Source organism: Buceros rhinoceros, unplaced genomic scaffold (genome assembly GCF_000710305.1).
Source record: "Buceros rhinoceros silvestris isolate BGI_N320 unplaced genomic scaffold, ASM71030v1 scaffold38556, whole genome shotgun sequence".
NCBI classification, from domain to species: domain Eukaryota; kingdom Metazoa; phylum Chordata; class Aves; order Bucerotiformes; family Bucerotidae; genus Buceros; species Buceros rhinoceros.
Window position 1 is genome coordinate 20,561 of NW_010416458.1, and position 13,471 is coordinate 34,031.

Below are 13,471 nucleotides of genomic sequence, written 5' to 3' on the forward strand. Positions count from 1 at the left end.
GTGTCGTTTTGTATAGTCAAGCACCTGCCATACTCATCGGCAGCTATGAATATACACTTGGCTCCAGAGGCAAATCCTGTCTCCAGGATTAAATGCAAACGTAGATCTGATCACTCCTCTCTAGCTGCTTGTTGTGAACCACCATTTTTCAAGTCTGAGGTTAAAACATTGAGACCTTACCTTCATTTGCATGGTAGCTGCTGATTTCAAAGAGTGAATTGCATTGACCTAGAAAACCCATCCTCTTTGGAGATGTGCCCTATCAAATATACATGGGAGCAATTTTCAAGGGAATTTAAGAGAGTGAATGTGGCTGCTGCCATTGATGCTTTTTGGCAGATTTACTGCAGGGTGTGGTACCCTTCAGTCCCTCTTGGTCTTGTCTCATGGTTGCCCCTGAGCAACTCTGCATCAACCCTCTTCTCATGGCAGTTTATTTGTCATTTGCCTGGGCTGGGGCACTTTGCATGACTTATTAGTTAGGGCACGATGCAAATACGGGCAACTGTAATGTTTAAAACTGCTCAGAGCTGCGAACACTGAACTGAGCTTCATGATTTAAAGAAAAGTCCTGTTCTGCTTTGAGCGAATTCAGCTGAATATCAGAGGTCTGGCACAGTGTACATTCTAATAAGGATATGAAAGCACTTGAAAAGGCTGGAGGAATCATCTGCAAAAGATAGTGTCAAGCAATCTAGATAGAGACGTTGCTATCTGCTTCCCTTTTTTAAATGCTACTGACCAGCAAGATTTCATACACAAACAAAATTGTTCTGATTCCTGTCAAGGCTTTCCTGCAGCTCTTCTTCACCACTTCACAGGCAAGCTGTCTCTTACCTCCGATTCTTTGTAATAGCGCTCGGGAATTTCATCGCTGGCAATGTCAATGAAGCAGACTTCTCGCTCCAGATCTTTAGCTTCTCTGTCAAAAATCTGCGGGAGTGAAAGAAATTCAACACTTAACAGAACAACACCCTTCACAAAACCCTTCACAAAACCCACCTGGAATAATGGATACCAGTGATTTCAATGACTTGTGCAACATAACACATCATAGGATTGCGCCCGAGCAGCTTCTGGTGGAAGATACTGAAGTTTGGGGGTTTATTGTGTTCTTTAATCTTTGAACTAGATTCCACCACTGTGTAAAACACGTTTCTTTGACCTTTTCGCTCTAGGGTCAATGAAGAAATGCAGGTGGTTTGTGTGAACAACTCAGGCTACATTGCTGTTATACTGAGAATCAAAACTTTGGTTGAACTGCCCTCAGTGGAAGCTGGAAACTTCCACTATCCGTTTGTGTGCACATGGAGCTTATTTGCATTTTAATCCTTTAGGACCTGGTTTGAGCACCAAGCCTCTTGTTCTGTGTGAGCCAAATGCTGGCTGTATTTTGAAATGCTGGTTGTTTGCATCTGCAGCGCAGTAAACTTCTGTGCCTGTGTCCATAATTTAATTATTTAGGCATCTTAGTGACCCATGTGACTTGAGCTATGTCTGTAATAAATTTCTACGCATGCTCTGGGACTTGGAAATAGTGGCTAGTTAAAAGGCTATAACGAGTTAGGGCCAGAGAATTCAGGGAAGTTGTGCGTATGCTGTCAGGATCAGTAACGAGCTAACGATGTGTTTTTTCCTTTGGGGCACAATGTTCTATAGCCAGTGTTTCCAGGAAACACAGATAGTTTTGCTTTCATTTTTTGTTTGTTTTTTTTATAAAAGTAGTGAACACTCAGATAATTTAATTGCATTTCATCCTTGATGAACAGTTGAAAATTCAAAATGCCAGCAACGACTCAGTGAGAAGAACAGTGCTTTATTATTTCTGAAGGAAACGTGGCTGCCCGTTCAAAGTGAGCAATGGGCTACGGTGAACAAAGGTACCAGCTGGGAAGGAGGACATTGCTCAGGAAATCAGAATTCCAGTAAATGGAAAGCTGAAGCTTGTGTCTACGATTTAAGTTGTCTTGGTAGTTATCGGCACTGGAATAAAAGAGGCAACGCTGGGTGCTCACTGAACCGGATGTAAATGTTAACGTATCTGAAACTGCAGAAGAAGAGAACAAAGGGAAAGTCCAGTCTGGTTTTATTTGTGTACTTATTTTCCTTCTCCAATCCTTGTTTTGCAAAAAGTTGTGTTGATTATTGAACAAATTTGAGCTGACAGGTCCTTCCCCTCTAGTGCTCTTTCTTAGAATCGGGGTACATCTTTTTAAATAACTGTTATGTTTTATATATCTAATATAGGTCATTTTTTATAAGCTTCCTGCCTTGCTTTTTTCCTAAACAAATTCAGATATACAGAGCAGTCCCTTGATGAAATCAATTGAACTATTTCTAGAACAAGATGCATGTCACCATAATCTCTGAGCTTTAAATAAAATAATGGAGATTTCTCTTGAATGGACACTACCGGGTCAGCTGAGGCTCTGAAGCAGTATACGGTTTAAGAACAAGCCTAAGAAATTTCAGCACAGCCCTATCTCTGCTCATGGGCAAGGATCTAAACTGGGGCTATCACCCAGTATCTTATCTGAAGAGCTGTGCCCTGCTCTGTCACAGGCTTGATCCACATATTGCACCTCTAAGGAATGTATTTTTCCGTTCTGGCTTGCTCTTTAACACGCTTTGGTAGCAGTGGGGATGACAGATGCCTTTGCCAATCTGTCAAAACCAGGAGGAATTTTTCAGCCGTTTCGACTATGCCTTCTTCGCTACTTAGGCTGTCTCTGACCATTTCCTCCATTCCCAAAGTTTGCTGAATGACATTCTCGCTTCCCTTTGCTGGCAGAAGTTGTTGTCTAATCATTTATGCTTCTCCCCGTCTTAGACTGTACTCTCAAGATTTGCAGATAGAGATTTAATCTTCTCATTCTATCAGCAGTAGAAAATAAGAAGTCATTAGAGAACAAGACTGATTTCTTTCTCAGCTCTAATTCTCTTATTGCCTCTCCTAGCCCCATAATCTGGGATTGTCTCAAAACCTGTAGAGAGGATGGGTTTATTGCATTTGTGATCAAAGAGACTAGAGAAATTTGAAAGTTTTAAAGGAAGAGATTAAAGGCCACAAAAAGAAGCATAAGGCTCCCAATCTGTGCAACCGTATTTGCAAATGTGCAGAAAATGAATGGTGAGAACAATCTGTATCCTTAAGAAGATGATGTAGAAAGGCATAATATTAAATATTATGTTGGAAAGGACTGGACAGGCTTTACTTTTGGAAGCCAAGTAATTAATTGAGATTGAAACAAACAATTGAATAGAAAACAAAGAGCCACATTCAGGCTGAAGTGTCCTTTTTTGCTGGGGTTTGAGGTTTTTGGGAGGGGTGGGTGTGACAGCTTTTTTACAACAGGCAAACATTTATACACTTCCACTTTCTAAGAGGAATGAAAACTTATAATTATTTAAACGTATTCATCCACAGAATGACCAAAAGTGAAAGAAAGGTTTCAATTGGCTCATCTTTACAATTGTAAATAGCTGTTTGGGGGGAAAATTTTCAAAACAAAGCCTGGCAGATTATCCTAGTACCTCAGGAAAGAAAGATCATACAGGGCACTGCAGAAATGTAAGTGCTGGTGTTTTTACATTTCTTTCCTTCCTTTTCCTCATGACCTGCAAGGACATATCCTAGGACATGTTTTGCTAGTCATTTCTCTTTTCCTTGCAGCCAAAGCCGGAACAGAAAGTCAGGTTATGAAACGATGGCAAATCAACAACGAATTTAATATCTTTTTTTCTACAAGCTCCTTTCCCATTTCTTCTTCTATCTTCAGGCAAAGTTGCTGGCTTCAGCCTCATTCGGATGTAGCTAATGCAAAATTTATCTTTTATGGCCAGTCGCCACATCTAACCTGGTTTGGACATTAATAGTATGAAACCAGACTCTGCTGAATCCCTTTGTTACATTCACACTGGAGACTCCTCACTCAGCTGCGCAACTGGGACTCCAAGGGTCAAGTCTGTGCTTGCTCGGCTTGGCTTTGTTTCATAATACATGATTCTCTCTTATGATGGGTTTTTTTTCCTATCACCAAGAGCAAGGAATGTATCCAAGGGATTACCAGCTGGAAAGTTGTTTGTCTGTCTCATTACATGAAGTTTTTCTTTCACCGGCCTGGAGACAAGGAGGCTGTGGTCAGAAGGCTGTAATGAGGCAGCCAATTCCCATTTCAACACTAATATATACAGAAAATTTCCAGCAGAAACAGTTAAATAACAGATCAACTTATAAATAAAGACGAGTTGTTAGAGATGAAAGGGATAAGGCAACCTGTATAGAAAATTCAATACTTTAAACAAACAAGTTTGGAAATGGGTGTGTTTTTATCTGGAAGTGAATTTTTCTGTCCCTCGTGACACTTTGGGTGAGAGAAGATCTGTTCTGCTTCCTGATTAAGTTAGATGCAGATAGTCAGCCACTGCTGAGAAATGCAGCAAAGAAAGAGAAATGAAACAGTAAGAACTGCAAGACTGTTTTCCCAAACAGCAGAGCTCTCCTAAATTAATTACAGGCAGGTGATATGGTAGCAAACACGATGATTATCACATGTGGTAATTAATCAGACACCTTTGCCTATCTACAAACTCAAGCCAAAATGACCAGTGTTCAAGGTACAATGTGTCAATGTGATTTACTGAGAAGTTCTACTACAAATCAAATTTCCTCTTCTTTGAGTTACTATCTATGCCTGAAAGTGCTGTTCTTGTCTCTCTCTCTCCCCATTTTCCCTGCCCTGCCATCAAAGCCAACAGGCATCTCAACAAACTTAAATCTTGACTTTGCATTAGCTGGACATCAGAAGATGAGGCCTTAGTGGGACAGGCAGGCTATGACATGAATCATATAACAGAAGCACCTTTAAATGTTAGAATTTGAAATTAAATTAATCTCACTGTTATATTGATTTATTCATTGTCATCGAGCTTCAAGAAAATGAAAGTATGCAACTAGGAGAGCCCCCAAGCTGAAATCCATACATGCAACATATATACTTCTGCTTTAATTCAAGTACTGATATTTCACCCAGCTTTTGGGTTTTCTCTGTATTTTATCTCATCCCTGAAATGTAGTCTAGCCATGCAACCTGCAGGTACCGAGCAAACTGAATAATGCCAAGAGCTTTCTGTGAGCAGAATACACGTGTACCCATCGCTTGAAGGATGGTTTTAATCTAGATTTCATAGTGTGTGAAAGTTAGAGGTATAATTGAAGCAGTATCTGAATAATATTTTTTCCCTTCCCATTAAAAAAAGGTAAAATATGGCGCAAACCCTACTCTCTACCTTGAAATTCTCGTCTCTTTAGATTGCCCTCATCAGAACTACTGGCTAGTCTCCAATTTATTATTACTGCTTCCTGTCATCTGGTCCACTTTAACTCACTTTTCTGAAGGAAAATTTGGTTGAAGGTGAAGTAACACCTGTTCAGACCTTGACCCATGGGGCTGTATTCAGGGTATAACTTTCAGTCGGTCTTGTTCCAGCCTCAGTTACCCCTGAAGTCCATTAATTCGCTTTGGAGATTTACTTGGGCAAAGATTACAGGAATTGACCAATTTCAAACCTGTTCACTGGCTACAACTATTGCTGTGGGCACACGTAATTGGAAGCGATTCTTTTCTGGAAAAAGATTGAATCTCTCCCTGAGAGCAGTAAATTTGGCTCACTGAGTGGCATGGGAATATCACGGTCTGCTGCAGAGAGCGAGAGGCAGTTCCAGATTTATCAGCAGCCTTGCTCCCTGCTCCTTATTATCTCCATGTCAGGATTCCTCTATTATTCCATCTCTTATAAAATATCTCATTTAGATTTGTACTTTCTGAACAGAGAAGTGTATTTTTATGTACTTATGTCAAAGCGGCTAAGATTCCAGCCCCGTAATAGATTATCAGTAATATTTACTGGCATTAGTTTTTTTAAGGTCACATCTATTTCAAGTGCTAGATTTAGTAATTAACTTCAGGAGTTCATTTAGAAAAATCAAAAAGTAGAGGCACAACCACATTGCTTGTTCACACTCTCTGTCGGTACGAGCCTTATCTTATGTTCTGCGATAGCCATATGTGCTTGGGACGTACTATTTGTAGTCATGTTCAACAAAAAGAGAGCTCTTCCCACAGAAGGCGTTTCAGGCTAATCTCCCCACTTGTTTGCCTGTATTTTTCGAGACTGCTTAGAGGGGGAAAGCTTCACAAAATCAAGATTTTACATTGCAAATTCTTCAAGAGACAGATACTCGGTAACATCATACAGAAAAAGTCTGAATGTCTGGGTGCAAACAAAACCATTCCTGAACACGCCCCTAGCTTTGGTCCTGCTCTGCTTTGCAGTGGTGCCCCACATCCTCCAGACAGTTTCCAGAACGATACCCCGGAGTGTGGTGAGGATCAGCCAGGGCTCAGCTGAATCTATTTCAGCTGAAATCAGTGTTCATGGAGGTTTCCTTAAATAGCAAATTTACATTTAATTTACATGTGCTATATTGGAGTTTGTTACAACCTAGTTCCATGGTACTAAGATAGGAGACAAAAATAGGGACAACACCCACCCTAAGCCCAGCAAAACTAGAAACGGCTTTTCTTCTTAGCTGGCCATTCCTAAAATTTATTTTACTTTAGTCAGATGTTTCACAACCAACTCTTCAGAAATACACACTAAGGATGAAGCATGAGGAATTACCCAGTACTGTACTTGGTCACTCGTAGGGCTGCAGAATTAGCACTCACTGTAAAACCAGAGTTTTCTGACTTCAGATGATGGCACTGCCGTTTCCTTGGGCTGCGTATCACCCAGTATCTGCTGTGAGCTGGCGGGTTTTAGCGTGCTCAAGCAACGTGTCAAACGATGCTGGTGTTAATTTATAACTCCATGAGTACAGAACTGATGATTCTTGTTTTCTTTTGGCAAATGGTCATTCTGAGACAGGCGTTTTCAACACCATATTCTCTTTGAAGACAAGAAACGCACTATTGGACGGCAAAAATTTACTGCCCAAATATCAGCAGAAATGAATTCTGTGACTAAGAACCAAACCAAACCAACAATGATTTAAATATTATGATTCTTCTGCAACAAACAGGAGCATTGAAATGTCCCTGTGATTCAGTGATCCGCTGGAACAGCGTCTGCCTTCAGCTGCAGACTGCTTTTTAGGGACGTTCACCGGGACGAGACTGTGGTGTGTAAGAGCTGACACGAGCTGCAGCACGTGAGATCAGAGCGCGCTGATTACAGTCTCTGCTAGAGCCGAGCGGTGGATCTGCTGTAACCAACAGAAAGCCTAAGCGGGTGCATTCCCCACCAAAACACAAAACCCCAAATATGCATCTGTGCTGTGCACTGAAACAGCAAGAACAGAGATGGGAGAAAAGCGAGAGCAATCCGCCGTGGATGTGGCAGGATCACTGACCAACCGACAGATACTTTTTGTGTATCTATATACAAATTCCCTACTTGCTAATTTTTCTCATGGGAAAAGAAGTGTGCACTGAGTGATGGATAGACACTCTTCTAGCCCGTCCGTGTTCCCCGGAGCTGGCTGTTGCGGGGACCTGCGCTTCCCTCTTCCCAGCAGTTCCCACTGCAACCTTCACTTTCAAAAACAGCTACAGAAGCAACAGGGAAACAATATTTTCGTGTACTCTACAGGTACCACCTACAGTGTCATTCACATTTTACAAAACATTCTAATTTTTAGAAATTTCATTTTGTAATTTAAAATAAAAGTAAACTTACATGTCTTTTTAAATTAAGGGGTGTACTTTTTAAAAGACTCGTAAGAGGAAACACTGAGTGGCCTGACTCATTGGTCTAGTTCCTAACACTACTAATGAAGCTGTAAAGCTGCAAGTTAGCAGTGACAATATTTGATGTACTAACACGTTCATCCAACACTGATCCTGTTTTTCTAAGGAGAGAGTTGCCAAGCAAACATCTAGCTGTGATACACCACCTCAGCTGCGCTAGCACCAGGAGACACAACGGGATGGATTTATGGCACTGCACTACTCCCACCCACACAAGGTTTTATCTGAGAAAGGGCTTCATTGTTCATTGTTCTTTCTGGCCATTTTTATATTTGTGCAAATCAAGTGCAAACTTAAACAGATTGGAGCAATATTGCTTTAAGCACATTTAAAATAGTTATTTTAAACACATGACAAAGTCTAAGACATAGAAAAATGAACTTCCAAAGCTGATATCGTTATCTTCCACTAGTTTCTTCTATCATGACAATTGCCAAGAAAAATTGGGACATTTCCATCAAGCTATATTGCAGTAATCAGGTAGAATTTGACCGGACAACGGAACATGTTAAATAAAATAATTCTAATAACATACTAGCCTGCTAAATGACAACAGGAATCCAAGAGCGTTTATATTGCTTTCTTCTACTAACCCATGGAATTAGCTTTAGTATCCTTATATCTAAGTAGTGCTTTTCAGAATCAAAATTTACTTTATTAGCTAGCATAGAAATGAAGAATAGATCAGTTCAGAGATTTTAAAACAGCCTGTATGATCTCAAAAAATCTATCTAGAAATAGTTGAGTTAGACTCAGCCATGCATGGTGGCTCACACACGTTCTGTGTCATGTTCCCACTGGGAAAGTGTCTGTATGCCAAAACCATTATTCAAACTGCTGCCTTGTTCTTTCGCAGGTCATTATTCTGCCATACGCGGTGCAACAGCTGCCAGCCGTGTGAACACGCAGCCCCCGGCGGGGGGAGACGTACCTCCCAGCTGGAGAACTGAGCACTTGGACCGTAACAAGGCTGCTGGAGCGACACCCCTGGAAACTGAAAGGCTCTGCTTCTCAGACCCCTTAAAATCGGCTTTACTGCCACCTTCTTTCTCAAGCATGAGTTTAAACTTTCCTTCATTAGGGATCTGTATTACAGATCAATTTTCCAGACATTTTAACCTTTTACACCTGTAAGAAACGTTTTCCTGTAAGTCTGCAACAAATGACAGTTCAAAGCATACCAAAATGAAACACATAGAAATGTATTTGTATGTTAATCCAAGAGGTGAATCTTTACATCCCTGCCTTTATCAAACGTCATTCTTTTCTTGCAAGTTGTGTGACTCTGCTCTGCTCCCTGTCAGGCCACAAAGTCTGACTGACCTCCTGCCTTCGATTCCCGAGCATCTCCTGATCAGCAGCTGCTGGCTCCTCCCCCGCCACCCTTCCTCTAGAGAGGGTTTCACATTATCCTTTTCATCTGAAGTTCTAACTCTGAGAACTTTTTAACTTTTGGTAAGTGGTTGCCAAAAGCATCACCTCAGTACTCCAGCCATTGTTCTCTTGAAGTTGTTTACTGAGATCTCTCATCTCTGACCATTGTTTAGTTTCCTGTTTGCTCTTCCTAGCAGCTCCTTTGAATTCAATCCCCTTTACTCAGAGAGACTAATGTGAAACAGATAAAATGGAAAACAATTAACACCAAAAAAAAAAAAGGAGTAATCTTTTTCTTACTCTCCATAAACACTCATCAGGACTAAATCCACATATGTAAATTATGTCACATTTAGAGAAGTAACAAGTAGAACATGAAATGCAGAAGGGAAGTTGTGTACGAATCTTTCAGCTCGGGGAGCTTTGGAGGTAGCTGCTCTGCAAGCTGCCAGGCTGCTATGAGCAGGACACCCAGCTAGGTGCACAGGTACCAGCCTGAGGAGGCCTTTTTTCCCAACTGGAAGACCTACAACCCCAGATACGGACCGTGATTAACTGAAAGGATTAGATCACATTCTGCAAAAGCCATCATACTTACACTGTCATTGCTTCCTTTGTTGTCCTCGTACTTTGTCTCTATATGAATGGAGAATTTAGGCAAAAATGAACACTGCAACAAAAGAGAAATACGTTTGACATGAAAAACGCGCCTTGCTTCATCAGCTGACATTCAGTACATCCTGTTTGGTATCAGTTCTCATACATTTTTCAGATTACTTCAAGAAAGAGAAAACGTGCACAGATCCTAAGAGCGAAGGTTTTTATGATTGTGGTGGCATGTAGAGATTCTATCTAAAAGCTGAATACGATAACGAAGGTGTAAGTAAATTTAGCATAAGCACTCTGGACTCACTAGATACAATAGTTTCCACGCTCACTATGTGTACGAGTACAAATGACCTGAACGCCTGGTTGTAAACTCAGTTCAGATCTCAAGAGCAAGTAGACATTCGTCATCATGGATTAGTCTGTCCTCATATAAAATAATCCCAGGACACTTCACTCACTGCAGGTGTTAACCAAATAGACACAATGCTTTGATGTTGAGGGCTTTCTTTAATTTTCAGTGAGAAACGAATTTCAGTATGATTTCCTGTTATTGAAATTCAGATGGAGTTTGAGCTGCTGTGGAAATTCCTTTATAATAAACCCAAATAAATCTGCAGATACCAATGCAGGAAAATTAAGAATGCACAAATGTTTTTCTACTGAAGATAATATTTCTGTATTTTACATGGGAATAGATGTCTTTTTCTGTGGTTTGCTTAATTTAGTTGGCTTATCCATACCAGAATTTATAATACTAGGCAACATAATTCCAGTGGAAAAAATATTTTAAAATATCTTTTCTTTTGCACTTCACAGATCTTTCAAATCAGTTTTTCAGATAGGCAGATGGAGTAGCTGTCTACCAAACTCTAAAGGATACTAGTTCGACCTCTTTACTAACAGTCATCAAGTCTTTTCTTGCATTAACCGCCGGTGAAACTGAAGTGCCTGTTCCTTGTATAATCATCACGAATACCCTACGGCAAAGTGTCTGCACAGACTATGACTATTTAATGTGCTGTACATACAGATCATACAATGAGGACATTACGATGCCTCTGTGTTCACATTGTGTTGGTCCAGGTTTGGACTTGATAAAATTCAGAGAGCTCTTCTAAGGGAGGGGCTGATGACTAAGAAAAGAGGTGATTCGGAAGGCCAGCTATAGTGCAACAAAATTCGCATGGAAGCCAGCTCCTTCGAGACTGCAGAATATATCCTGATTCCATGGGTGTCACCCAACAAGTCACTGTCCCATCTTCTGCTCACAGGATATCTAGTATTCAATAAGAACATCAATCCTTTTTGAAAAATCAAGAGAGAGAATTTTGATGGTTGAGGTTTGGTGCCATGGAAGGCTTCTGGTCAAACTGTCTTCCCATTGACATAGTGAAACGCTTCCATGTAACACGTTGGTGCTGCAGATGTCCAGACCACACAGGCTTCTCTTCAGATCTTACAAATGTTTTGTCTTTTCTGACAGATTTCAGCTGAGTAGCACATTTATGAGTTTCAATCCACCCTGAACTGTGACTAGCTCTCAGCTATGTGGCTTGTTCATTGAGCGAGTATGTGGGAGGCAAAAACCTAAAATAACCAGCAGTACGTGGAGTGCAGGATGGGGGAAGTTCACTGACAGCTCTGCTAGCTCCTATTACCTCTATTTTGTGGGCAATTAGACATTTCCTATGTATACATCTCAGTAAGTGCCAGCTGAAAATACACCATATTTACAGCATTCTGTCAGAACCGGGGATCTTGTGGCACAAATTAACACAAAAAACCCCCCCAGGTATTCTCCCAGTTGAGGTTTCGCCATATATCTCAGTATGTCGCTCCTATTCTGGCTGACATCCAAAGGCATCTGCAAACAAAAGCCTTGGCAAACAGCAGGCGCTACAGGGGAAGAAGAGGGGGGGTGGAGGAAAAAGCCAAGGTTGTCCTGTGTTTCTCATTTGTACCTCCAAAATTAACCAAACAGCGGAATGCATGTCCTTGAACCATATTAAAGTTAGCTGGAAGAAAGGATAATAGATGGGGTTGATTAAAAGAATTCTATAATCAAATGTTCCTAGAGTAAGAAAATTTATAAATGTGATGTTCAAAAAAATAGAGAATGACTCAAGAGGCACAGGGATGCCAACATGTCCTAAACCGATGTTTGATGTCACGCAGAGGATTCGTATTTCAATAGCATAAACCAACATTCTAGTTGCTTTCTGTGTTTGCAGGAGAACAGGGAGGGCTGAAAGGTAAATTACTACTGGAGGTGGATTGTGAAAAGCAGATTTTAAAAGAACGTATAACCCAACGACAGCCATCATCTGCTGCACAGCTTTTAAAGCATTTGGAAAATAACTACATTGGTGCTGGGCAGGTAAAAACATGAATTACTGATCTCAAAAATCTAGCGTGTGGCAGCCTTGTATTCTGCAAAGGCGCCTGACTGCAGGGGCCACAGTGCAGGAGCAGCGCTGCCAGCTGCCGAGACCTCTGCGCGTGGGCATCCCCAGGGAAAGCATCCTCCAGGAACCGAGAGCAGACGGCCAGCCACTGGTCTGCTGTACCAGCAGTTACTGGTGCTGCTTCCTGACTGCAGGAACTAGCACTGCACCACCGAGGGCCCAGCGCTCAGGTCTGGAAAACAGCTTTTAGACACGTTTCCACTGGCAGTGGCAGAGATGTTTGCTTGCCATGCTATCTACAACGTAGCTGTTGTTTAGAACAGCTCTTAGGAAAACCCTAGCATCGAGTCTGTGTATTGAAGGTTGCTGCTCTAGGCCATGTTTTACTCTCCTGTTAGTGTGTGTTAAGTATCTGCTCTCTTGATTTGAGGACCAAAATTATTTTTTTTTGCTACACAATTAAACAAAATCAACATCCCTTAAATAAAATCCAGTAATTGATAAAAACAGAAAAACATCAATGATCTATCAGTAGATCTATCAGTTGAATGCTCGAGCAGATTGAGTATCTAGGTCAGAGCTTTGTCAGTTTGCAAACTTTTAAGTTACACAGTCCGAGCCTGGTGGTTTGTTGGAAACGTCAGTGCCTCAGTGGAAACTGCTCTGACTATGCTGACCTTAACAGCTCTGGGCAGCGCCGTGCTCTCAGCTCTTTGAAGTAGTAGCAGGGTCCACCACAGGACATGGTGCTGCTCTCATGATCCCTTTGTCAGGTTTGAAATCTCCTTCAACAGAAGGAACCTCAGTATAGCATCTTCCACATTCACAGCCAGTACAAGGTTAACACCCTCACCAAAGCTGTTCTCATCTCTGGTTCTCATCAAAGTATCTTTACTTATGATCTAACTATAGAAATTCAGGAGTTGTTGGTTGAAGTACATTTTTCAATACTCAAACCCATTTTTCTTTATCAAAATAGCTGCTTTTAGGTCACGGTTTCAGGTACAATGGAGAATAGAAATACAAAATATGAAAAACCTTAGTGCTGTTGACTTGAAGCACGGCTACAGTTTCAGAGGAAATTTTGAATAAAGCCAAATGCCAGATTTCCCTTTTACCTTGCTATTAAATAATATCTCCTATTTTCAATCCCTGTCTCGAGTTTACTAGCAATGAGTCAGATCACGGTACTTTGAAACGCAGCCATTTCCCATATCGAACTGAAGGCTGCGTGAGGCTGCCTGTAGCGGCTCAGCCAGGCGCTGCTTGAAA

General features: G+C 41.1%; 1 protein-coding gene across 1 annotated transcript in view; it reads right to left on the bottom strand.

The window, feature by feature from the left end:
• The window catches only part of PITPNC1 (phosphatidylinositol transfer protein, cytoplasmic 1), a gene marked incomplete at its 5' end in the record, with an annotated part of 41,490 nt that overhangs the window by 15,332 nt on the left and 12,687 nt on the right, over positions 1–13,471 (bottom strand). The window contains 2 exons of the mRNA XM_010137806.1: positions 838–933; positions 9,784–9,855. Of these exons, the coding sequence (XP_010136108.1) occupies positions 838–933; positions 9,784–9,855 (168 nt within the window). The remainder of the gene's footprint in view (positions 1–837; positions 934–9,783; positions 9,856–13,471) is intronic.